General features: G+C 40.6%; 1 protein-coding gene across 2 annotated transcripts in view; it reads right to left on the reverse strand.

Moving 5' to 3' along the window:
• The window catches only part of GADL1 (glutamate decarboxylase like 1), a 132,962-nt gene that overhangs the window by 25,836 nt on the left and 81,325 nt on the right, over positions 1 to 25,801 (reverse strand). For both annotated transcript variants that reach the window (XM_056338214.1, XM_056338213.1), the window contains exons 12-14: positions 19,912 to 20,111; positions 16,136 to 16,187; positions 12,944 to 13,033 (exon numbers count right to left, since the gene is read on the reverse strand). In XM_056338214.1, coding sequence (XP_056194189.1) covers positions 12,944 to 13,033; positions 16,136 to 16,187; positions 19,912 to 20,111 — 342 coding nt within the window. The remainder of the gene's footprint in view (positions 1 to 12,943; positions 13,034 to 16,135; positions 16,188 to 19,911; positions 20,112 to 25,801) is intronic.

Raw genomic sequence — 25,801 nt, forward strand, 5'->3', positions numbered from 1 at the left:
CACTTGGTTCATTCAGAAACCACGGCAGGTACTAGCTAGCAGGGCGCAATGGTCGTGATGCCACCAGAAATATTTGTAAATGGAGAAAACTTTATTGTGTAGTGTAGAAAGGGTTCATTTAAAAAGCCACAACCAACAGACCACACCAGCACTCATTTATCATTCATGAGATCATCATTTAGCCCACCCACAATTTCTGATACTCAAGTACCTTTATAAGGCATTTAAAGCATTCAGAGCGGCTCCTGTTACCACAGCCTTGCAGAGGGAGAGGCTGCACTTAAAAAGATGCCAACCAAGAAAGTGGTGGCTTTCATTATACATTGTAGTCTTGCTGCGTGCAAAAACATGAAAAATCATACACTAACAATTAAACAACTGCTGAAAATAATATTTGTTTGGCCATGTTCTTTGCTTTCACTCTCAATGAGATTCATCCTGTACAAAGGACCGACAGGAGGGGCAGATGTTACTTTTACCCTACACATATCCTTCAGCATTGAAATATCAATTATTAGCAAGGATAAGGAATATATAATCATCATGTATCAAACCAGCAGCTCTGCCAGGCAGTCACCTCATCAATCCCTGGTGTACCCTAAAACATTCACTGCAAGTGCTCACCTAAAAATCATCTGTTATTCCCTCCTTCACGTTCCTCAGTCATCAACCCTATTCGTTCAAACTCCCACTGTATAACATAAAAGACAAAACTCCTGATCCTCTGCACTGCATACCAAAATCCTCGCAGGAAGCCACAGCTTGGACAGCTGCAGGAAGGGCAGCTCTAGGAGCAGCTTAGAAGCACAAGGTGAAACAACGATGGTCCTCAAGGAGCACCACTGCTCACCATGAGATGGAGCTGATTGAGCTGCATGGCTACCTCTGACCCCAGGGGCTCTGGATCAGCCAGCATGGCCCACACCAGCAGAGTTCTGCTACAATCACACCATGCAGCCCTGGCACAGGAGCCCCCATCATGACAACTCAAGAAAAGTCCAAGGGTCTCAATCTGGCCAGGCTTCCTACAGTTTCATTCCAATTTTTTTTTTTTTTTTTTTCCTCTGTCAGCAGGATGCTGCAAAAGTCAACCTTCTTTCCACCACCTTCACAGAAGAACAGAATTTATCCCCTGGGCAAACCACAGAGAACCAAGTCCACAAAACCATTCTGTGATTGCTGCTTTCCTGAGACGAGACTATACATGCTCCCCATATCCCCACAATACCACCTGTGCAGCCCCAGGGTTAGCAAATTATTGTGTTCTCATCACCAAGGGACCAGTTAGGATCCTTCAGAGAGCCCCCAGGGCTTCTTCATATGAAAGCAGTAAATTCAGAGCTGGTGTGCCGATCAGCTTCACAGACCCAGAGAACGTGTTCAGTGCCCCTGTGGGACCGTTCTGCAGACACCCAGCACAGACACAGACAGCCGTGAGTCGAGTGTACTGAAGACACTCTGAAATGCTAATGCCTCTGAATGACTGTTTTCCTCATTCCACAGAAAATTAGGGGGTGGAAGGGAAAGAAAATGGAGTTCATTGTTCCCCTAAACACCAGATAAAATAATTTAAACCAGTGCATTAAAATTTGTTACAAAAAGAAAAGATGATGGAGGGAGGAGACAGCCTTTATTCAGGTAAAAACTGAGCACAGAATGAAGCTTCTAGTGACCTCAAGACTCGAGTACTTAGGCATTCCCAGGATGCTTCAATTATTGAGTTCCCCTCTGATGTATATTAGGTTTCATTTTGATCCACAGGCTATTAAACATGATCTATGACACCTTCAGAAAAGCGGTAGTTTGGAGTTCAGCCTCTAAAAACTTTTTTTTTTCTTCCATTGTTGGTTATTAATGTGCATATGGCACTGACAGAACATAATGAAGGGGTGCACAGATATGCAGGAGCACGGTGCTGCTTTATAAGAACATAGTCAATAGGGTCAACTAGAACTAAATTAACTCTGTTGAGAGTCTTCAAACTCTGCTTTCTTATTAAAAGCAGTTCTCTTCACTGGCAGGCAAAAAAAGGCTATTTAAAATATAAGTCAATATGCTCCAACTCCAAACTGAAGCAAAGAAGAGTACTTAGTCCTATTTAAGCAGAGGAAAATACATGATGTTTGGGCAGACAAGTACTCTGCAGTCAAGAATCTGGATGCACTAGCTGAAACCAACAGAATACATCAAGAGTGCAGCAACTTGCCATAGCTCAGAACAGAAAATATTTGACTGCAAATAGACTAAGAATGTATACTGTGTTTTTGTCAAAAAATAAACCATAGATTTGGAGGTTAGCATTTCTTGGGAAGTGTATATTCACGAGTAATATGGTTGTGTGTGCTTTTGTAGGGTTGTGGGTTTGTTTTGGGTGGGTTGGTTTTTTTTTCCCTAGAAATAGCCAAAGACTATTAAGACAGCAAAAATATTCACCAGGTTTAAGAGGAACCGGAACATGCAGACTACAGAGGCCAGAGAAACGGGCTGACAAGTACCTCATGAAGTTCAAAGGGAAATAAGAAATCCTGCCTGTGGGGAGGAACAACCCATGCACCATTAAATGCCAGGCATCACCCAGCTGGGAAGCAGCTTGGCAGAAGAGGACACAGGGGGCCTGGTGGACACCAAGTTGAACATGAGCTAGCAACGTGCCCTTGCCACGAAGGCAGCAGGGGTAGCCTGGGCTGCACTAGGCAAAGCACTGCCAGCAGGTCGAGGGAGGTGATCCTTCCCCTCTACTCGCAACAGTGAGGCTGCACCTGGAGTACCGCATCCAGTCCTGGGCTCCCCAGTACAAGAGAAACATGGACATACTGGAGAGAGTCCAGTGAAGGGCCACAAAAACTATTAAGGGACCGGAGCATCTCCCCTGTGAGGAAAGGCTGAGAGAGCTGGGACTGTTCAGCCTAGAGAAGAGAAGGCTTGGGGGGGATCTCATCAGTGTACGTAAACACCTGAAGGGAGGGTGCAAAGGGGACGGAGCCAGGCTCTTTCAAGTGATGCCCCGTGGTAGAACCTGAGGCAATGGGCAGAAACTGAAATACTGGATGTTCCCTCTGAACATCAGCAAACACTTTTTCCACTGTGAAGGTGACTTTACACTGACACAAGTTCCCCAGGGAGATTATGGAGTCTCCATCCTTGAGATACTTAAAAACCACCTGGACATGGTCCTGCCTGGGCAACCAACTCCAGCTGTCCCTGCCTGAGCAGCGGGCTTGGAGAAGATGACCTCCACAGACCCCTTCCAACCTCAACTGTTCTGTGATTCTGTTAACAAGTTTTTCCAAGAATCTAGTTATTTCAGTAACAGTATGCCTTACTCCACCCTGTCCCTTTTCAATAATAATTTTCTTTTACAGTATTCCAATATGTAAATAAATAATCATATACATGCATCCATATGAGCACTCTTATTCATGATACACACATTTACATTCAAAAAGCACCTATGAACAATTCTAAAAAGTCTCACCGTGTCATGTTGCATTACCAAACATGAAATTTTTCATTTCTATAGCAGTAATGAACAAAAATGCAATACTGTTCTGTGTGGCAACATGACTAAGACAGACATGTTTATTTTTATTACATTACTGGGAAATGATGAGAGCTACAAATAAGGATGACATGCTGAAGTGCTCTTTGTGCAAAAACAGAGGATAAACTCTTCTATCCATGCCTTTTTTTCCTTATTTTCTTCATCTGTAGAATATTGATAATTCATCATTACTTTACCTGCCTTTCAAATACGTAACAAGGGCTCACTAGTGGGACAGATTCAATGTAAATTCCCTTCGGCTTCCTATACTCTGAAAATAGATCAATACTTGCTCTTTAAAAATGTCATAGAGTTGACTCAGTTTCTAGATTAGCTGGGTTTGCCTATTGTTCTTTTCTACCTTGGTCATTCGTAGTAGGATATACCATTCCAATGCTTTTTTTACCCTAGTAAATAACCTAGTTTTACCTTAGTATAACCCTTTAATCAAAATGACCATTATCTCCAAATTGGGAACATTACTTTTTCAATTCTTCACACACACAGATAAACTATTTTCTGAGGTATGTCACCAACTGCCTATTTAATTTATAAGAACCATGCCACTTCCACTTAATCCCCCCAAAAAATCCCTTTTCCGGAAAAGAAATGGGTTTTAGTTTTACCTTCTCGGTCCTTCTACAGTCTGTGAGACTCAAAACAACAGATGCAAAATGTCCACTGCTCTGGATAACATGCTGTATCTATTTGGAAGCCATACAAATTAAATCGTACTTTGTTCACACAGAAATAGCAAGAAGCACTTATGCAGTGCTTAAGCACCCTTTATCTGTGGCAATAAAGTGGTGAATGCAGTCCCACTGAATCCCCACAGCCTTTGTTGATCTTTCAGTTCGAAAATAAGGCTTTTTAGATGCTTCCTAAATGTAAACAGAAAGATTTATTGAGTGTGAAACTTTTAACCATGCAAAGGTTTGAAATCAGCTTGTGGGTTGTTTTTTTTTTCTATATCTGAACTGAAAGCTGCAATGACCCCCAAGTTTTAGCAAGGCAGTATACAAAATTTGTACGACATTGGACAAGTGGAACCTATGCTTCCCCTGTAAGAAGGGAGTACACCCACACAAAACATACCCCACTATCATACGTGATTTAGTTGGGTTCTGAGAGAAGAGTCAAGTTAAAAACTATCTCACAAGGACTAATTAGTTAACCTGAATTAAGTACCACACTTCTGTGTAGCTATACCACTCCCAGTACCTGAGCTAGCTAAGGTACTTTCACAGAGCATTACATACTCCGATGAAAATACATCTTGCACTGATCTCCCTCGAAGGCTTCGTCCTTTACTTTGAATCTGTCACACTGTCATGATTTTATTTCGTCACAATATTCTTCTTCACTTTGTCTATCCCCCCCAGCTTCATTTCATGCCATCATGTGTATTGCCACACAGAGAAATTATTGGACCCTCCATCACCCTTAAAAGGATTTCAAGCAAGAAACAGCTACTGTGAAACCTACTTCACCTCCAGAGATGTGAGCAATCTTGCTCTGCAGGTGGCTCGGGAAAGATGAAATCCTTGTTCAGCCTAAATGCAACACATGGAGATGCAGCAGACTCCCTCCCCACAGCTCTGATGGTTTCTGTAGGCTGAGCACTGGGGATCAACACACCTCAGTGCCCAGCGGGCCTTGAACATGTACAGCTCAACTTTAAGTCTTTAACAAAAGTTGCCCTGCACTCTCAGCTAATAAACCATACAGCAGCAAAGCTATTTGGGTTTCTTCTCTTCGTTCCGAGAATTGAGGGGTAGTTTCAGCAGCTGCCTGACAGTGCTCTTAAAATAGAGATGTTTTTCTGCCAGATGTGCTGGATGGGATGTAAATATTGTCAGTTCAAGGTATCACCTGATATTACAAGCCTGGAAAGGGAGGGACTTAGGGGTAGAATAGAAATAGCCAACTATCAAAAGGACAGAACTTAGATGGTCTAAAGTTAAATGGATGGTTATCTAGTGATATTGATTCTTGCCTCAGTTGAAACAGTACCACCAATCTAAAAAAAGTAAATTCTGCATGAATACAACTGCTTTTAATTGGAGCCCAACTGGTACTACCCACTCCTGAAAAACCAGTCTGGAAGAAGGGCAAAGCAGAGAACTAGAACAGAAATCTCTATTTTGTTGAATTGCCATATCATGAATTACTAAAATATCACTTAGGACCATTACAGAAAGCGTAGGCTGGAAGCAGTTCACATCCTCACCTTGTCTTACTACATGTGCTGTAGGTTACAATACAGTCACACAAATATACCTCCTTTCTGTTCCCATGCACACATCTGATATGCCAGTCATGCCATAAAAGAGCACGCATGAAATCAGGTCAGTCTCACAAACCATTACATGCGGCTGAAAGTTAAGCAGGCGTACAACCCCAGCAATGTAAAATACATACTGAAGTGTGGCTAGCACCTGGGTCTAAAGCTAAGGTGAGATGGACACCGTCAAGGTGAAACGTATTGATCCCGGCTCCTCCTGATGAGACTTTAACAGTGCATTTGGCCCCTTAGTCTAGCATTACTACTTCAGTACACATGCAAAGATAAATATAACAGAGAACAAAGACATTAATTCCAGTTATGTGCAGATTTACAGTCAGGAAATCAAAGTATTCTATTTTGAATTAACAATTCTTTTAAAAAGGCATCTTTTTTTGTGTTCTTATAACTCAAATCTACGGAGGAGACATTCAAGGCAAAGTCATGCTAAATATCTTTATAATTAACAGCTACAGCCACTCGTACTGATGAGTTATATGAAACTGCAGAAAAGATGATGTTAAAAAGGGAAGTGTGCAAATCCCTCATTAACAAGGCACTGAAACACTGCTATAATTTTTCTCTGCTATTATATTGCACTGTACTGTTTCTTCTCATTTATCAGAGCTCAGATCTCTCTTCTTAACAATAATAGTCGTTTATATGCACCTAAACTACATTATTCTGCTGCTGTGTATTATATACTATTAGTTGCAAAATAAGAGGAGATGTTACTTTAACAAGTGACTGCTTATTTTATTATTAAATTTCTGAGCGCCATCCTCTGCTGAGGAACAGTCACACTACAACGTAAGTCCTGGTTATTATTGTATTACTCACTTCGTGGTTTCAGGGCTTATTGTGCCTCTCTCCCCTAAGGTCCTTGCCTGCAGACCTGCCTCCCCCGGGCCTCCTGCTCTCATCTCTCCCAGAATGCTGCATTTCTGCCCCTCTTGAACACAACACTGAGAATTCAGCTGGGCCCACTGAATTAGGATGAGATTTTGTAGCTCTTCTCTCCAGGAGTCTGTAAGAGAGGCCTAAAACAGCACACAGCATGCTGAGGATTTATTGTTGTGTTCTTCTTTCTTGTGTTTCTGAACTAAAGCAGCCAAGCTAGGATCCTCTCCTGAATCTTGAAGACTGACAATCTTTCCCCAGAGTGCTTCTGACTGTAGGTTGCCTAAGTCATGATCTGGGAATTCCCCTTCTCCATGTTTAAGATTCAGGGAAACTGTGCCAACTCCTCAAGTAGCTTCCTTGGTTAACTGCCTCAAGTTACATAGGATGAATCCAGAGCTTCTGTTGACCCTGAGGATTTCCCCGATAAACAAAATTTCTTCAGACAACCCCTTTGGAGATCCCAATCTGATCTGCTGAAATGACAACCCATCCCCCCCGGAAGGTCTTTCCAGGTCACTCCAGGGGGTCCTGCTGGCCACACTATTTCTGATACAAGCCAGGATGCTACTGGCCTTCTTGGCCACCTGGGCACTCTGCTGGCTCATGTTCAGCCTGGGCCCCCCCAGGTCCTTTTCTCCACTGGGCAGCTTTCCAGCCACCCTTCCCCAAGCCTGTAGCACTGCCTGGGGTTGTTGTGACCCAAGTGCAGGACCCAGCACTGAGCCTTGGTGAGCCTCATATAATTGGCCTTGGCCCATCAGTCCAGCCTGTCTGTCCAGATCCCTCTGCAGAGCCTTCCTGGCCTCCAGCAGATCAACACTCCTTCCCAACTTGGTGTCATCTGCAAACTCACTGAGGATGCACTCAATCCACTCGTCCAGATCATCGATAAAGATACTGAATAGGACTGGCCCCCAGTGCTGAGCCCTGGGGAACACCACTTGTGTCGGGCTGCCACCTGGATGTAACTCCATTTCCTATCAGTCTGGGCTCAGCCAGCCAGCCAGCTCTTACCCAGTGTAGAGTAGACCCATCCCAGCCACAAGCAGCCAGTTTTTCCAGGACAATGCTGTGGGAGATGGTGCCAAAGGCTTTACTGAAGTCTAAATAGACAACATCCACAGCCTTTCCCTCATCCACTGCGCAGGTCACCTTGTCATAGAAGCCAATGATTTAGCCATACTCCCATATACTTCTGTGTAAATTCTACCATTGATTTTCCGTGGCCCTCCACAGAAACTTGTGTCAAACAGAATTAGATGCTAGAGTAAGTAGGCTACTTGTTACTGTAATAATTACTCATGTAAGTAACATTCATAGAAATGGGTCTCTATCATTACTTTTCAAGCACCCACATTAAAATACTGGGGTTTTGTTCAAGTGTAAGAAAAACTCAAAATATAGTACACAAGGATGCCAAGCATTCAAATAACATTTTACACACAAATCCCAAGTGGAAATAGACTTGCAGTGACATGCTGGGGACCTTTCTTATGCATAAAGCTGGGTTTACTGCATTTAATGTGGCGGTTATAGTCTATGTCATTTTTCTCTTGTTCTTCCAAAATATACAGGGCAAACATTATTAATATAACCAACTGGAGGTCTTGTTTTCCCTTCCATTCAAACCTCAAACTGTTGTCAATAGGTATTTTGAATACATAAAGAATACTGAATCGGGTCCTTAATTAGCGTTTGATTTATACCACAAAGACCGTAAGACTCAGAGGTTGCCAAGGCAACACCACTTCAACCTCCTTACAATTCTGCTTTGATATGAAACCTCTCATTATATAAATGTATCACAACACCAGTCAGCATGACAGGCTATTTTACAAATATGTCTTCAGATAGCAGACAGCTATATTCTTCTCTTAAGTGGGGTGGGAATGGCAAGAATAAGGTTACCTATTTATTACTAAGGGGGAGAGGGGAGGGGCAAAATTGTCATTCCAAGCTGCACAAGCTTTAGTATAAAATTGTATTCTGAGCCTTCTAATACAGCCAATATATGTTGTATTATTTGGCCGAAAGTCCACAAAAGAGCAGGAAGCAAACTAAACAAAAAAACCCAAATCCACCACACAACTAAGAGTGTGAGATGGTAGACTTTTGAGTAATTGGAACTAACACCTGCATATAAAAGCTTTACTGAACCACTGGAAATCTGATAATCCAGCATATGTTATTTAGAACTACAGACCAGGCAAAGTTTAGTAAGGCAGAAAAGACCTACCAGGAGTCTACTGACACATTTTTAACACAAATTTCGAGGTCTAAAGGGGGACTTAGCAACATGCCACTAGCTGCCTTTACTGAGCAGTGTTTAATATGCAGTACTCTACCTGCAGTTACACTCCAGGATCCTTTGGCGAAGTCAGGCTCCCATAGGAGGGCTCTGTTAAAGACTGTTACTTCTGTGTCTCCTTCTTAGTCTTCTAGACCACACTGAGTTTGAGCAGACTACAAGCTGATCCAAAAAGCACAATGCATAGCTGTCTGGCTGCGTTAGCAACAGGATGGCAATAGTTCCAGATGCATCCCTCCAAACCCTCCCTTTGCCCTAGCATCCTCTGTGCTGCCAGCAGGGTTTCCAGAGACGGTATTACTATCAGCTAATTCTGCATCATCTGGAGACATTTCAGCATAAACTGGGAAAGCTGATTTTTCTAAAGAGAAGATTGTTACAAGTAAGAGCATGCACAGGTATTTGTAGTTATAGAAAAAATACAAAAATTGGAATGGTCTGGGCTTAAATTTTTTACTTCTCCCCTCACTTCCATTTCTGGCTTGTGATTTCCAGTTACTTTTCTCACTGTGACCCTGTGACATACTGACCATCCTCAGCAGTAAACAAAGTAAATCTTACAGTGTATCACAAGAGGAAAAGGACCAAAATTACCACAAGAGGGCACATACAGTACTAGCAAAGCAACTGTTCCATCATCCCATCAATTATGTCAGTTCCAGGCCAGAGACAACTGCCCCCAGTTTGCGATGACAAAATTACACCCCTTACAAATATCTTTAGTTGGATGTAACAGCAGCTCCCCAATTACCACAGAATGCCCATTTGTACGGTTTCTACAAGAAATCCCTCTTCACTTACTTGTGAAAAATGTCACTGAAAAACACCTTACATCACAGGTTTCTTTACAGGTTATGTAATCTGCTGTGCCCTCAGCATACTGCAAAACGTTCAGGGCATGGACTGCCTTGGACCACCCGACTGCACCCAAAGCCTTCCTGTACCATCCACAGAATCAGTTTCACTACACAGTCAATTCCTGCTGCAATCCCAAAAGATGAAAGTGGTGTAAGACTCTGGATATTCAGAGTCTTCTCTGAATATCCAGAATTCCCAGTTTCACTGGGTAGCGGAGTAAAGTATAATTTATGCTTTTCTTTACTTCTTCACCACCATGTTGTTTCTCTTTCCCTAAGTGTTCAGGTGTGGTGAATCAAATAACCAGATGGTGGCTGTCCCAGATCCTTCAGGCCACTCTTTCCTCTCACCTCTCTGGTTTGCACATTGGAGACTCTGAAGAGGGTAAATTTTATACCTAAAGTCCAAGACCCCAGATCTTAAAAACAAACAAGCAAACAGCCTACCACACACACACACCCAAAAAAAAAGGCTTCTGAGAGACACAGTTTATGTAGGACAGCTAGAAGACCAACATCACAATCAGGTATCACACTGTGATACACCAGTCAGCCCTGACACTTTTCCACATGAAGTGGGCCGTGGAAGCTGGAGAACAACCAATACAGCAGAAAAGCAGAAAACCTTCAGGGTTATTTTGCATAGTACTACGCAAATTCTTCACGAACCTGAGGACTTGAGATCAGAGCTATTTGCTTATCAACTTTCACCAGCACTAACTCACATAACTAACCTTAGAAGACAGTATGTTATTCTGAACAATATTGCTGAACAAGCAGTTGAATAAAATCAATTACTTGCTCAAAGGATTAAGACATACATTTCCTTAATTATTGTCAAATATGCAGATCAACAAAAAGGAAGATTGATTTCTCAATAAACAGAATAACTGCGATGTTAAAATGTTGTTTGAAAAGATAAATTGTGAATTAAAGCGTTTTAATGCTCGTTTTAGTGAAATGATGGAATATACAGGAAGCACTTGCAGTCAAGAAACTGTACACATCCTATCTGTCCATCAATGGCATAATGCAACAACCTCTTCAGTCTTCACCTTCTTATCACTTACACCTTTACTGATGAGGACACATTCCTTCTTGCCCAGCCATATATTTGTACTGATTAATGTAATATAATGACTATGCTGTTTGCATCAGCAATGTTAGAACAAAATGGACGTTAGCTGGAAAAGTCAAGTCAGTCTTATTTTTTGTGATCCACTGCTGTCATCTCATCTGCTCACTGATATGTGTTGTGCCCCAAACTGGCCCTCAGCATTCAAAAATCAAAGTAACCCTAGACCTGTCCCTGTAGAGAAACAAGGAGATGAAATAACACATTTTAGTTGTGCAACGGGCTCATTTCTGTAGCGTCCACGGACTTCCCAGCAGCACCTAAAGCAACATAACTAACAATCATCATTTATTGTTTCCTCTGGGAGAGAAATTTGTGCTATTCAGTGCCTTGCTTTGCTAGGGAATTTTGGTCTGATTTGTGGTAAATATTTTTCAGGCTTTCGTGGGGAGGAAGGAAACAGGTTATGGTTCAGGATTTTGGGTATCTTGGTGCTTCACCAGAGAAGGTGTAAGAATCAAGAAAATGTCACCTTGCTCATGAAAAGAGTGGTTGAGATCTGCAGCAGTGCTCAGTTCTTGGGAGAAACTGCACATGAGCTCCTTTCTCTCAAAGTTCTCTTCCACAAAACACTGGCTAGGAAATCTGCATTTCCAGCATCAGTCTGTCTGTATCAGTACATAAAATAAAGCCAGGCATCTATATTCCCCACCCTAACTAGAAGCACCATAGAGCAGCAAAGCAAAGAACCAGTTACTTGCACTCAGTAAGCCACTCATAATATATGTGCTCAAAACTATTAATCGTGTTTCACCCCTTCCTTCCTCAGTCCCTTCCACAGCATATGGAAATCAAAAGGTGGCAGTTGCAGCATTATTTCTTCTGTGTCTTCCCATTGCTTCTTTCCATATCCTCACTCCTTCATGGGTAGAGGAGCTGTTGTACAGCTCTGTGTGTGTGTATATATATATATACACACACACATATATATATAGGCTGTCCACTCCAACGAGTGGAAGGGAAGCCCCATATGAAAGGATTATAACCCATCCACGCTTTGTGAAAGCACAGTAAATGCAAAGCCCTTGTATCCATACTGTGCATGGCTTTGTGTTGCAAAAGTTAAATATACTTTCCAAAGCAATACAGACAGGGTTGAGGAAGACCTCACCCCCTAAAGACACCAGCACCCAGCATAAATTGAATACAAGTCCTGTGAAAGTAGAGTTGTTGAAAGGACAGCAGACACTATAGAAAGTGTGCATGTATATATAGTATGTGTATCATGTGTGTGGATAGTATGTATACCATATGCAAGTGTGCACACAGCACACACATCTATGTTCTAGTTTAAATTTCTGGTAGCAAATTCTAGGAAAAAATAAATGCAGAACACCAAAGCTACAGAGAGGAGCAAACAATGAAATAAATTCAACTCCTCACAGAATAGCTTATTCAGTAGAACATAATACCACAGTGTCTATTGGCTTGTTAATTAAGTCTTAACTACTTATTCCCCACTAGTAACCTCAAAATTTTACTGCTGATTTCTCATTGTATTCCTGTTTTCATTTATGGGTTGTTTAACATCAGAAATGTATTCTTAAGCACTTCCTCACTTGCATTATCACAGATTATCACAGATAATAAGACAAGTTCCAAGGACAGTGGTTAAGTGTCTGAAACACGTAATGAATAACCTGTCTAGACAGGAGATGCGGACAACACTGTTCCTCTTCTCTCAGCCAGCCAACAGCTTTGCTAGTAAGCCGAATACCTGGAAATGCATGCATCTCTTACATTAGCCTTGTCTAAACAGAGAACAAACTTAAATCCTACAAACAGCTATCTAAGGATTAGATCTCCATTCTACTGGTAGGTTAGTGCTGAACAAAGTCAAGGGCTATTTCACATTCTTATCAGGCACACAGAAAAATCCTTGAGCTACAGATAACACTGTTCATGTGACACTCACCTGGTGTAGCTTCTGCCAAAATTCAGGTCTATCCTCCATTTTTCTTAAGCTTGGTGGAATGTACCAAAAGCAAACATTTGCATACTCCGGCTAAACAAGAGAACAAGTGATTATTTATGAGATGTGCAACAAATGGGACAGGAATACATATAAAAGCTCATCAAAGAGTTTACTTTATTGGGGGGGGGGGGGGGGGGGGGGGGGGGGGCAGGGGGAGAAGCCTTTGAGTTGATACCCTTCTCATTAAAACCTCCTTCTGCAACTCACCTTTTGTTTCCCTTTTTTGAAACTAGAAATAGTTCTGATATCATCCATTTCTCTTCTTGCTGCCAAAAAAAGGAAACCTGCTGGGGTTCCTTTTTTATTTCTCCTTCCTACATACATATTTAACTCTGCTTTGCTCACTAAAAACTTTGGTTAGGAAAAAAGTGCATGACAGAACAGAGAGATAACTTACAGATTTCAGAATAGAAGCAACTTTAAAGAGAAGAACACACTTTCTTTTTAGTGTTGTTTTTTTTTCTAAATGGAAATTTCTATGATGCATTTTACACAACTCTATTTTTGTCACCATTTAACACTTGCACATTAATAATTTTTCTACTGAACAATGCCAATCACCTTTTATATCACACAGCACTACATAGTACTGGAGTTAATGCTGGCTTTCTCAATTTCCACATTTTATAAGAATCTCAGGACCCCTTGCAGGTATGTGCCATATCCTGGATAGATCTTTTCCGATATCTAAGAAGGTCTTTTGAGCAAACACTAAGACTCCACGCCTCTGCTTCACTCCAGAGAAATTGTGCCTTTAAACTCAGCAGAGAGTTTAGCTGCAAGACTCCCAACAAAAACTGCTGTTCACCATGCATTATAAAACAAGGCATTTTGTGCTCAAGAGGTTTCCATTTCACGTATGATTGAGAAAATGTTCCCAGCAGAGCAGTCCAGGGTCTCTCTACATTTCCTGCTAATTTGGAGCAATTTTTATTTATTTATTTATTTTTACCCGTACAGATAGCAATAGCATGAGGAACAGACGTACCTCCCAATCCCATCCAACACTATTCGTAAAACCACTCAAACTCTCTACCTACATTATTTGCAACACAGTATTTAACTGGAGTCTAGATTATAACATGGATTATAGACTCACACACCCCTCTCCCTTCCCACACACTATCCTCATTAGTGGTGGTTGAAAGACAAAATAATTAAAAAAAAAAGAAGTTTAAAGGGGTCTTGGTAGCTGGGTCACACCTCCTCTTTGCCCCACTGTGAATGCGGCTGCTATTACAGTCCCAGGCAGTCTCCTGAATGAGGAGAGCCCACCAGCTGCGCCATGTTCTTTCATGAAAGGGCACTGAGAACTGCTCATATAATTTTCCACCTCACTTCAAAGAATGCATTAAATACAATTTAATCATCAAGAAGAATATCGTTGTCAGCAGGAACAGAGCTGCAAACCTGCCACCTGCTGCCACTGAATGAAATAAAGCTCAGCTCTTAAAGTCCCATTTCTTTCCCCAAAGAGCACGCACTGAGTACACACATAAACACAGACCCTGAAAAGGCAGCAGCTTCCTCATGAGCGCAAGCACTAGCTTGCTGTTACAGGGTTTATTTTAAAACTACTTAAAATCAGACGGCAGGAGTAGACAGATGGCATGTATTACATATTGCCATTGCCTATATTGTATTCTTGATTATCTCAGTTTCTTTTCACACATCAAATACATCACCCCCCTCTGTAAATACCATTCATCCCAGAAAAATGTAACTACCCTCTGCTATGCTTCACTGTTTCTGGTTATCTTGTCACAGCTCTTACCCAAGCAGGTAAGCAGTTATACCACAGAAGAGTTCAAGATGACTCAAGCCCGAGTGGCATTTCCAGGCGATAGGGCAGTTCTCCTTACAGGACTTTCCTCACTGCATGTACCACAGGATCATCTTCCTCAGCTTCTTGTCCAAAGCCCAACTTCCGTTCAGAAAGGGCTCACGTAACAGGGCCCAACTGCCTCCCAGCAGTCTGTCTTTGAATTCTCACTGCTTGTCCCCCTGCATTCCTGAAAACCTTTTCTTAACCCTTGCTCAACTCTGTTCTCATAGCCCATACTATAGCACTCCCCCCAGTCCCACTTTTAACAGATGTCCTGTTCCTGCAGGAACTAAACAGCAGCCTCTGCTCTCCCCAGCAGCTTTCACATCTACAGTAGATCTGGGCTCCCTGCTAAACTCTACGACAACAGAACATGGAGACCTTTTAAAAGGCTTGCCACTTCAGTAACCCCATCATGTGCTGCTGGCCCAAAATTCTTCATGTAAAGTCACCCAGTATGCACTTTCAAATCAGCAGTTTTCAAAGTCAAAGGGAAAAGTTTATATTGTATGAATGGTATAAATTATTATTTACATTTCATGTTTCTTCTTGAATGCTCATGGCCTAAGCAAGCGTAAACCAAACCTGCATCATTACAGTTTATCAGTCTCCACGTGTGGCACTTCCTCTGTTTCCCTTCCTACATCTGCTCTCTTCCTCCCCACGCTACATACCCAGCTGTCTTTCACATACATACACTTCCAACATTGCAGAAGGTTTTTCTAAGAATGACAGATCTTTGCAGATTCCCTAGATATTAGCCTTCTTAACCAAAAAGCAGATGATATGCGGAAAAACAGCACTTTACCTCTGCCCCCTTTACTCATTCTCCCCCCAAGCAAGGTCACTAACAGGTAATAAGACGACAGGTTTAGCAAAGATCAGTGAAAAGCAACTTTGGGGTAGTTTTTAGGAAGATGGGTGTAGAAACAGAGTCAAGGAAAAAAACCATGGACTTTGATGATGAAAAGTCCATTTTTAAGATCAAAATATTCTTCCATCCAGCACACGGTCTTATCTGTAAGTCTGGCAAGCACTGCTTTTTTGCAGCCAGACTCTTCACTTTCACAAAAAAGTGTTCCATCTATACCTCCTGAGGCAACACAGGACCAGAAGGTAGGAAAATAAGAGTGATGGGAGGGAATACAGAACATGTTATGTGTCTTCAATCATATCTGTATACCTCCAATACATAAACTTATTACATTACATATTTCAAATACAAATTGGCAATTGGCTAAAAAGAACAAAAATCAAACACTACCCAGTCTCCATAACATCAATAGTTCAGTTTCATTTTCACTTACCTCCAAAAGAAGCTGGAATCCCTCTCTTTTCTTAATTTCCTCCACTAGATATCTGTAATCAAAAATGCAGAGTTTAAAAGCATAGAATAAAACAATACATACAGACAACAACGAAAAAGGTCTTGAACATGTATACATTTTTTCTCCTCCTTTTCTTTTTCTCCCCCAGCCGCAAAGGAATCACAGAGTTAAACCTCATTTCTACCTGCTGTGAAAATGCAGTAGCCATCAATTCCTGGAAACAAATGAAGGCTATAGCCAGCCAAGGAGCACTGAGGAGAGGCCATATTCTGTCCTCAAGCACAGATTTTCAGTGGAGCCACAGAGCACAAATTGATCCTATTAGCATGAAGCTGAGAACTTCCCCAATGCAAATTTCCACTGAAGTTGCTCTCTACAAATTAATTCCTCCATCTCTTTTTCTCAAATGCTGATTCTGTGCTGCTTATTTCATGGTCATGGTCACCTTGACATCTCTTGTGCTATTCCTGTCACCATGACCTCTTAGTTTAGCCCAGAATTTAAAAGTTTCCACATACTTCCAGCCCAGCAATTTCCCCAGTACTATCCTTGCTCCACACTGTACACAACAGTACACATTTCCATTCAGTGAGTCACTGCTGATGCACAATAATCCCTGGGCATCCTACGTTAACAAAGCATTGAAGTAAGTATTTCTTTTCTCTTTCACCTGTCAATATGAAAATCACAGAAGCCTTCAATGGGAAGATGCATTTGAATCAAGACTTTGGAGCCAAAGAGCTTCAAATTATAGAATTTTTTTTCAAACATGACCTCAGCTTTGCCACGGCACACATCACACAGGAATTCCAAAGCAAAGAGGACGCTCTGACAAAACATGGACTTCTCTCTTCATTCCCCCTCCTCAAAGCCCTCCCAAGGAAAACTACAAAGAAATCACCTCAAATTCACACAGCTTTTCCATTTCAACATAATTTTAGTCTTCCACATGAATATTTGCTGTCTAACAGTAATAAAACTGAGACAGTTCAACTACTGGTCTTTGTACAAATCTATTCTTTTGTTGTATTTATTTGGCATTTTCCTGCCTGCAGCTGTATAACTGGTCATCACACAAATTTCTTTCACCCACTACTTGGGGAAGAAAAATATTGTCAAAATAACCCTCCTTGGTCCTATCCACATGCCTGAAACCTGCCCCCACAGGGACACCTCTAGCACAGTTGTATCTGCAGTGCCTGCTATTAGGCAGACATGCTGCAGAAACAGGTTGGCTAGGGAGGCAGTAAACAATACCCTAGATGGTATACATTTTTCAAAACAGAGCAAGGGGATTTGTCACACTGTTTATCATTAACAAGTATTGTTCATGTGACTCATTACCTCTTAGCACACATCTCTGCAAAATGACTGCTGTGGTAGAGTGCCAGTTCCCACATCACGCAACTCTATGAGTGTTGTGCACTGCTGAGATGTTTCCTCTCACTGTAACAAGTCAAGGTCCTGGATCTTTCCTGCCACGATCATTCAGATCCTGCTGTGTGCATTCATTTGTTACCTGCCTGTTAATGCCCACACTACTGGGCATGCCCACCTAGGCATGATTGCCTTTTTGAAGTCTTGAATTGTTAGAGCTGTTTTACAATGCTTAATACCCTTTCCTCTTGCCACAAGTGCCTTTTTTACAAACCACCACCTGACGTCAAATCTCTTATGTTGGTCAAGCTCACAACACTGTTAATCATGTTCATAACTATACTGTCAATAGCTTAAGGTGGCAGCCATTAGAAAATCCATCACCCATGATTTATCTTGCCAGGACCATTTGATGGCAGTGGAGCCGTTTACCCTGTGTATCTTTCCACAACTGACAATGGAGTTTTATTATTGTGTCATGGTTGTAGAATGTCAGAAGAGTTTGAGTCTCAGTGAGGACTGGAGTGCAGAAAGAAGTGGTATTCGCTATGATTAAGCATTGCAGAAAATGAGGGGTGGAGATCTGCAGTGAAAGTAGACATATGCCTGCTAAGAGCAGGTGTCAGAACAGGAATCAGGCAGAAAAACTGCAGAGATGCTGAAGCATAAACCGCAGAGGTGGTTATAGTTATATTCTAAAAGCAGTTTATTTCTATTGTCTTTTTAGTGTTGTTCATAAAGCAATATCCCTGCATCAAAAATAACTGGGGGGGGTGGGGGGGAAGAGCGGAAGACATTCTGAAACAATCAGTAGGATGCTCTACTGTAAGTATTTTATAAATAAGCCTTTCCAAATAGGTAGTATCACAATGTTCCTGGGATATCTAATACACCAAAACCATGATTCATCTCCAGAACAAGAAGAGATTAATGGAATAGCCAATAAGCAAAGTTTGATGCAACAGAAATACAAGCCCACAATTTCCCAAAAGCCTTTGCAGCTCTGCCTGGCCATGGGAGGGGAAAAAAAAAAAAAAAAAAAAAAGTAATCCTGCTCTTAAATTCTATAGCCAGTGGACTAGTTCCAGAATTAATCCAGGTCTGTGTTCAGGAATGTTGAAACACTATCTTTGCAACATGAAAGTAACACCTACTGTAACAAATCAGGAGAAAGGCTGCACAGCTGTTGAGTAGCTCAGAAACCTGGCATAGTTCCCATGTCCGTGCAAACTCAAGATAGCAATGCAGCTACTGTAAAGAATGCGTTTCATCAGATAATGACTAAGAATTAAATTTCTTCTTAAAGAAGGAAAAAAAAAAAAAAAAAGAAAAAAGACAATCCAGTCACTCCTTAGAAGCACTACCAGCTGAATCCTAAAGCTCAAAGAAAATATCGATCTCAGAAAGGTCATTAATCACTACACTTTCAGTCAAACGACCTTGGCCAGTGACCTTGGTAAGGCTAAATTCTCCTGCTGATAGTGGAATGAATTACTTACTCTGCACAGACACAGAATAGTACAAAGCTTCTGAACAAAAACAAGGTGCAATTTAACTAGAGGTTATTAAGGAACACTTAACCAGCCAAACAATGAGTGGCTTTAAAAAAAATAAGAGAAAAAAGCCACAGCTCATTTGGGCTTTTCTGGGTTTGCTTCTTTTTATTCCTTTCTAATCCATTCTGGGGTTAGTTTATGCATATTTTTACCTTTTCTTTAAGTTACTTCGTTGAAGGGAGATTATTCCTTTAATTTTCATTGCAGTGAACGTTCAGTTATTTTCAACTTGGTAGTTCATATAACAAATAGAATAGCAATACGATATGGGTGACTTTTTCAGTATTAATGATTTAACTTATGGTAGTGTGGTAAGGTAGCTAGCCCAGGAATTGGTGAAGATTTCATTGTGATGTATCTTGTATAAATACTGAACAAATATACTTCAAGTGAATTGTTTTTAATGGGCCATTACCTTATTGCAGTATTATTTCTTCTATCAGAAGACAAAACAACCTGTGTATGGAAGTTTCTTCCCAGAAACTGAACCACCACCATTACTTCAGAAACACCTTCTAGCAAGAATTTTGCAGAACTGACTTGTGAAACTCAGTTCTGCAAGACCAAAAACTTAGTAAAACTGAACAGGGTGAGCGAGGGGAAGATAGCAAGAAAAATGTGCTTCAGCCCCTAGCAGAACATACTGTAAGCATCAAGAACTTCAGCAAACTTGTGGAGAAAAAATCAAGCAGTATCTCCGAACAATATGGAGAGGGGGAAAAAAACTAACATTGTGGTCTGTTCCAGGATATGGCGTGTAAGCAGCGTCAACATTTGAGTCCATTAAACAAAGCAGACATATTGAAAATTAGGAGGTGGTACCTAGCCAAAGCCAGTGCCCTGTTTACTCTCTCCTCCAGGCCTGTGGTTCCCAATGCCTTCCACATCAGCCAGAATTTGAATGCATCCGGACGCCTGCTGCACTGAATGGACTTGTCACCAGTGTCATAGCTGACATCGTAGAACTTGTCCTGCTGGAAGAGGTATGCAGCCTTGGCAGAGTAACACTTCTTCAGGAGGCCCTGTTAGAAACACAGTAGAAACTTAGATTTCTGATAAGCATTTTCAAACTTTATCTTCACAACCCAAAGCCTTTTTTTCCTGTCTGTACCAACTGCTTAGAAAAACAGAACTGGATGTGCAAGAAACTATCCAAAGCTTATGGTATGGTTGAAGAGCTCTGGATGAATCTGAACCCAGTGAAGTCAGCACTGCAATGAGGAAACTTTTTTTATTATTATTATTTTCTTCATAACATCACTCAAGAGTTGCAGATTGAAGAGGAATTATGACTCAGATAACAAGAAAACATAGGAGTGGGTACCACAGAAACAGTTATCCGAAGACATACATGGGTGGGAAAGAGGGAAGAGAAGGAGAAGCCTATACCCACTGTTCCAGTCGTTAGATTGGAAGAACAGCCACTGAGAAGGTTCCTATACGTTCACAAATGGCTCAATCTATTCCTTCTTGTACAGCACAGTTAGTTGCAGGTAGGGAAGATTTTAGCCCTAAAAAATAAATGTTTAGCCCTTAGCAGAAAATAAAGCCACTGAGAATTTAGCATAGGCTTTCTGACTGAGTGGAAACACCACAAGGAAGTTAGTACAACCCCAAATTCTGTCTCTTTTCACAGTTCAGAGAATTTTTATATTTGAAAATAAAAAGGTACTTTAGCATACCCTAATTAAGGTTTGTTAATAAAATTATTTTTATTCAGCAATCTCTAGCCTCCCACTTCTGCAAGGCTGCCTGGGCAGAGATCACCAGCAGAAAACAGACAAAGATAAATGAGTAACATGGAAAGTTCCAGCAAAGAACAAAGCTGGGAAACAGAAAATACAGAGGCTGTTACAGGTTTAAAGGTACAGAGGAAAAGAAGAGGCACAGGACTGAAGAACTGGCTTAAGAATGAAATATCAAAGTATACTCCATAATACTATGAAGTAGAGAGAAGGGCTGGCAGAAAGCAGGTTTCAAAGAGCAGAGATAAGGGTGGCCCTACAAGGAGCCCAGGAGACACAAAAGGTTGTTAATGTCAGTGATATTAGAAGTGCGTAAGAAAAACAAACCACAGTCTAAGATAATACTAGAACAGAAATTCAGATGAGGTTAAAAATATGGCTACAGCATATGATTCACATCTGCAAGCAGGTATTTAAGTGACAGTTGAACCAGAAGTCTTCTGTGCAGAACAGACCAAGGAACAGAAGTGGAAAGCATGACAGAAGCTGTTAAACAGTATCTCGAAGAGCACAATTAATTTTCCAATTCAATATCACTCTTCAATTTGAACGAACTGAAAAAGTGTTTCACATTTTATTCTTTTCTCTGCATCTGCCACAAGTCTGATTTTAAAATGGCAGACAGTGTCTGACATCACCCTTAATCAAAGTGTCATATTCCTGGTACAGAGGTACAACTCTTGGTCTACATTACAATACCCTACCGATAACTTTGGAACTGACAATAAAATAGAGGGAAAAAAGGTCAGGACAAAAAAAATCCAACGGAGAAATAATCCACTGGGTTACACAGAATGCCCCCCTCTCTACTAGTCTTTTCAGCTCCCTCCATCAATACAAAACAAACAAGAACACCAACCTGCGCACCTATTCATAGAGCAAAAAAACTCCACCAAAGGTTTCTCCACAACTTCTGTAAGGATTTGACAATCCCATTGTAATATTGCTGGTTTGCAAAAAGGACAGCAATTTCAGCCTGAACTCTTAAGCCACAGCACCAGCACATTCAGCCTTCTGAAAAGACAGTTTATGTGACAGCTTGGGAAAAAAAAGGGGCAGTGGCTGCTCTCCCTCTGCAGTCATCAGTGATAACGTGCTGCAGCAGCACACGGGTAGCCATAGCTGGAAAGCCAATGCTGGGAGCAGCTTCTTTACAGTACTTAAGATTCTCACACCCACTTTTCAGCTTTCTCAGAAAAAGAAAGGCAAGCAGATGACATCAGAAACCAAAGAAAAGTCAAGCATTGAAGCATAAATAAAAATTAATTAAAATAAAAAAATAAATGGAAAATCTTTACAGTTTTTCTACAGCTTTGTATTCTCTGGTTAACAGCTGCATAACAGAGACAGGAATCTGTTTGTCAAGCCAGTGTGTCCTATTCATTTAGGTCTCCACACCTTGATCTTCAGGGGAAATACAAGTTTACTAGGAATGGTATTTAAAAAAAATTAGAAAGGAAGCAACATCCATAAATTTAAGTTAATTGCTACGTCTGTTACTGACTTTAAAATTCTGCAGTGACTGTTTAACAGGGTTGATCAATGTGGGACTACCTTCTGCCTTATCAGAATCTAATACAGTTGCACAGTTGAGGACATCACAGGATACTAGTTCCCCTTGTGCTTGTTGTCTGAGTAATAGTAACTTCTGTTTCTCACAAGAAACCTAAACTAAACTGGCAATATTACTGAAAGACTGGGAAGTTCACTTATGATCACAGTACAGCTCCAGAGTTTCATAGTTTAAAAACAAATGCTCCAGAATGAAAATGCAACAAGAAAAAATAGTTCTATATCTCTGAATGATCTCATATTCCTGGGAACATATTTCATTAAAAAAAAAAAAAAGAAAAGAAAAGAAAAGACAAGACAAGACAGGTACTGTCTTACTCTCCTGGTGCATTCAAATCTGACAAGATGTGCTGGCTTGATGAGCCTTTTCCATCTGCTTATCTTACTAATAATGCAACATGCTCAAGAAATCCTGCTGAAGATACTGTCTACTGTCAATCTCCAGAGGCAAGTACAGTGACATCCCCCAGCATGGAACTAGAGCAGACAGAAGAAACAAAACCCGTGCTTTGTGAGAAAGGAAGAAATATGCCAGACCAATGCAAGCAGCAAGATGGAGGACAAAGAGTAAGGAAGAGAAAGGGAATGCTGCAGAATTGAATTTGGGCAGGGAGGACAACAGAAGACGAAAAAAATCCGAGATAAATTTTATGCTCAAGAAAGCAGTTACTCCTTGATTACTGTTGTCTCAAAAGTAATAGACTCAGACAGGCTGCAGACAAAGTCATGTCATTTTTCCTAGCCAAACGATGGAAAAGTAGAACAAAATAAAAATTAAAAAAAAGGGAAAAAACAAAAAAGTAGACTAACTCAACATCTCAACATTCTTAGTCCCAAGAAGACCTTAACAGTTTTTCACACAAACTCAGCTGCTCCATCTACTCAGAAGAATTGCAAAAATTTCATTAGAACTGCCCTGTTTGACAAGTTAAGAGACTCTTTCTTCAGCATCTTTTATCTTCCTACCCTTTGTACAGAGACTAATGGAAGTGCTCTGACTTATACTGGGGCTGTTAAGGTTTAGAAAATGGAAATACTACTTTTGTGGAGGGCCCAGTCCACTATGAAGTTTCAAATAGCCTTTGGTTTTGATGTCTATGAATAGTTGCTCTGCATTCTAATTAATGGCAAATAAATTAATAGTAATTGATACTGAAATCAATATATAAGAGCTCCAGTTTCATAAATCAGCATATTTTTCTCATTGAACACACTTACCTACAGCAAGCCTTCCAATCTCTTTCCATTTCCATTGCTAGTTAAAGGTGAATTATAATTTCATTAACAAAACACCTTTTTCCCCCAAGACTTCTTCCTGATTTGCCTCATCTGAAGCAATAACCACAATCTTTTGAATATCATACTTGAAAATTCTCAAAAGCAAAGGGTCACCCCTACAGTTCAATTCAAGAGATGAGAAGGAGCTCTCAGTTGTACTAACCCCAAGCAGAAAGCAATGGGAATAGATTATTTCCTGCAGCTGCCCTGAAAAGGAGTCAGGAAAGTACATATCTGTGATACTGCTAATGATGAGGAAGAAATTAAACTGTAGATGGCTACCATGATCACCTCAATTATATTCTGTGCTAAACTGGGATTTCATTAGCTAGATTCTTTAAAACTTTATTTTTATCTAGTAAGTGCAAATTCTGCTCATTACCTAGAACTGATTACTAATCACCTAACATAGTGCTACACTCCTAACGAGTCACAGAGCTTCGGCATTGGTGATAAACATTAATTCTCTATTTATATAGATTTTATAAATCTATCTAATAGTTATCTATTTATATAGATATTTACATGGATTATAGCAAGGACAGACTGGAGTAGCTCTGTGGTCTTAAGGGAACAGGTACAACCCAAAATGGATTCATAGCATTTTAAGATCATAGAAGAATAAAGTTGACTCACTAATGTTTTGAGAATATTGGTCCATCTAGCTTTGTGTTTAAACAGTCACTGTAATTCACACCACAGCAATACAAGTGTTTTCTGAATAAGTCTTTCTTATTACAGAAGTGATGAAAGTTACTCAGGGCATGGCAGTGAAAAAGGAATAGCTATGCATTTCTTGAGTGCTTTAAGCACTGAAGAACTACTGCCATTGATCTGAGCTTTTACAGAGGATTAATCAATCTCTCTTCCCCTTTGGTGAAAACGCTTCTCCGTTCTAATCAAGTCAAACATGTATTTCTCTTCTCTATCTCTACCTTCTTCGGAAATCATTCCAATTCTGTTTCACTAAGGCTGGAAGATACTCTGTTATCAGCATTTCACTGCAGGTTTGTTTTTTGGGTTTTTTTTAACCTGTATAGGAAAATATTTAAATACAATGTTTCATTCTGTTAATCTAGCTGCAATGTTTTAAGCCTATTAACGTTACTAAATCACATAGCTTTATTGCTGCCGTGTGGCAAAAAAACCCAAATCAAACAAAACCAGTCACTATTACTTTTGCTAATGGGAAATCAGGGTATTACCACTACATCAAGACCTGTGATGATTCATTCTAAAGATTATTTTTTCATACATTAATTAAAATACAAAGCTTGGGCTTATTGAACAATCTATACCTTTAAAAAAAAAAAAAAAAAAAAACAAGTGTGAGAAAGAAAAACTGAAGGGGATTATTTGTCCACTTATAATCACCTAACCCTACTCCTGAGGTAGCTCACAGTTTCCAAAAGGACCTCAAAGCAAATGGGAAGACAGGTTACTAAACTTCCTTAATTAGATCTCCAAAGGGAGCTAGGGCTTGATTCCTAAATGGGACTTAACATCTATGTTTAACATTTTGCTGCTCCAATTTCTTGCAGAATTTACCACTTCAGAAACTACTTGAGGTTCCTTGAGCATTCATGGTCACTAGCAGAGCAATGTGTGCCCAACTTCCAGCTCCCACGATGCAGCCCAACCACAGTGTGAAGAAACTATGTTCATATACTAATGTGTGCCTCACCTGCAGCCATAGGTATTTATGTCATTCAGGAGCAGTGGAACAAGCTCCAAAGTGAGAAACCCAATACACCTACTCTTCCCTTCTCTTACTGGTGTGAAAACAGCATTTTTAATGGGAAACTGGATTCATCTGCCTGTTCTGGTATGGAGAGGATCAAAGTGAAGCAAGACCTTTCTGCCTAAGCATCTTAAATATATGTTTGATCTCTTTTTTTTTCTTAAGCATTTATGTTCCAACACTTTCAAAAAGCTGATAAAGTACTGAAATTTTTATGTGCTTGTTTGCGTATAGACTGCACTGGCACGTACACAAAACACAAGTGCCAATTTTCCAGGAATTAAACACAAGAGTAAAACACCCTCTCCTCCCCATGCAGAGAAATCCTCTACTTGCCAGAATGTGTCTCACTGTACAACAGGATCTGATTGTATGA

Source organism: Falco biarmicus, chromosome 4 (assembly GCF_023638135.1).
Source record: "Falco biarmicus isolate bFalBia1 chromosome 4, bFalBia1.pri, whole genome shotgun sequence".
Lineage (NCBI taxonomy): Eukaryota > Metazoa > Chordata > Aves > Falconiformes > Falconidae > Falco > Falco biarmicus.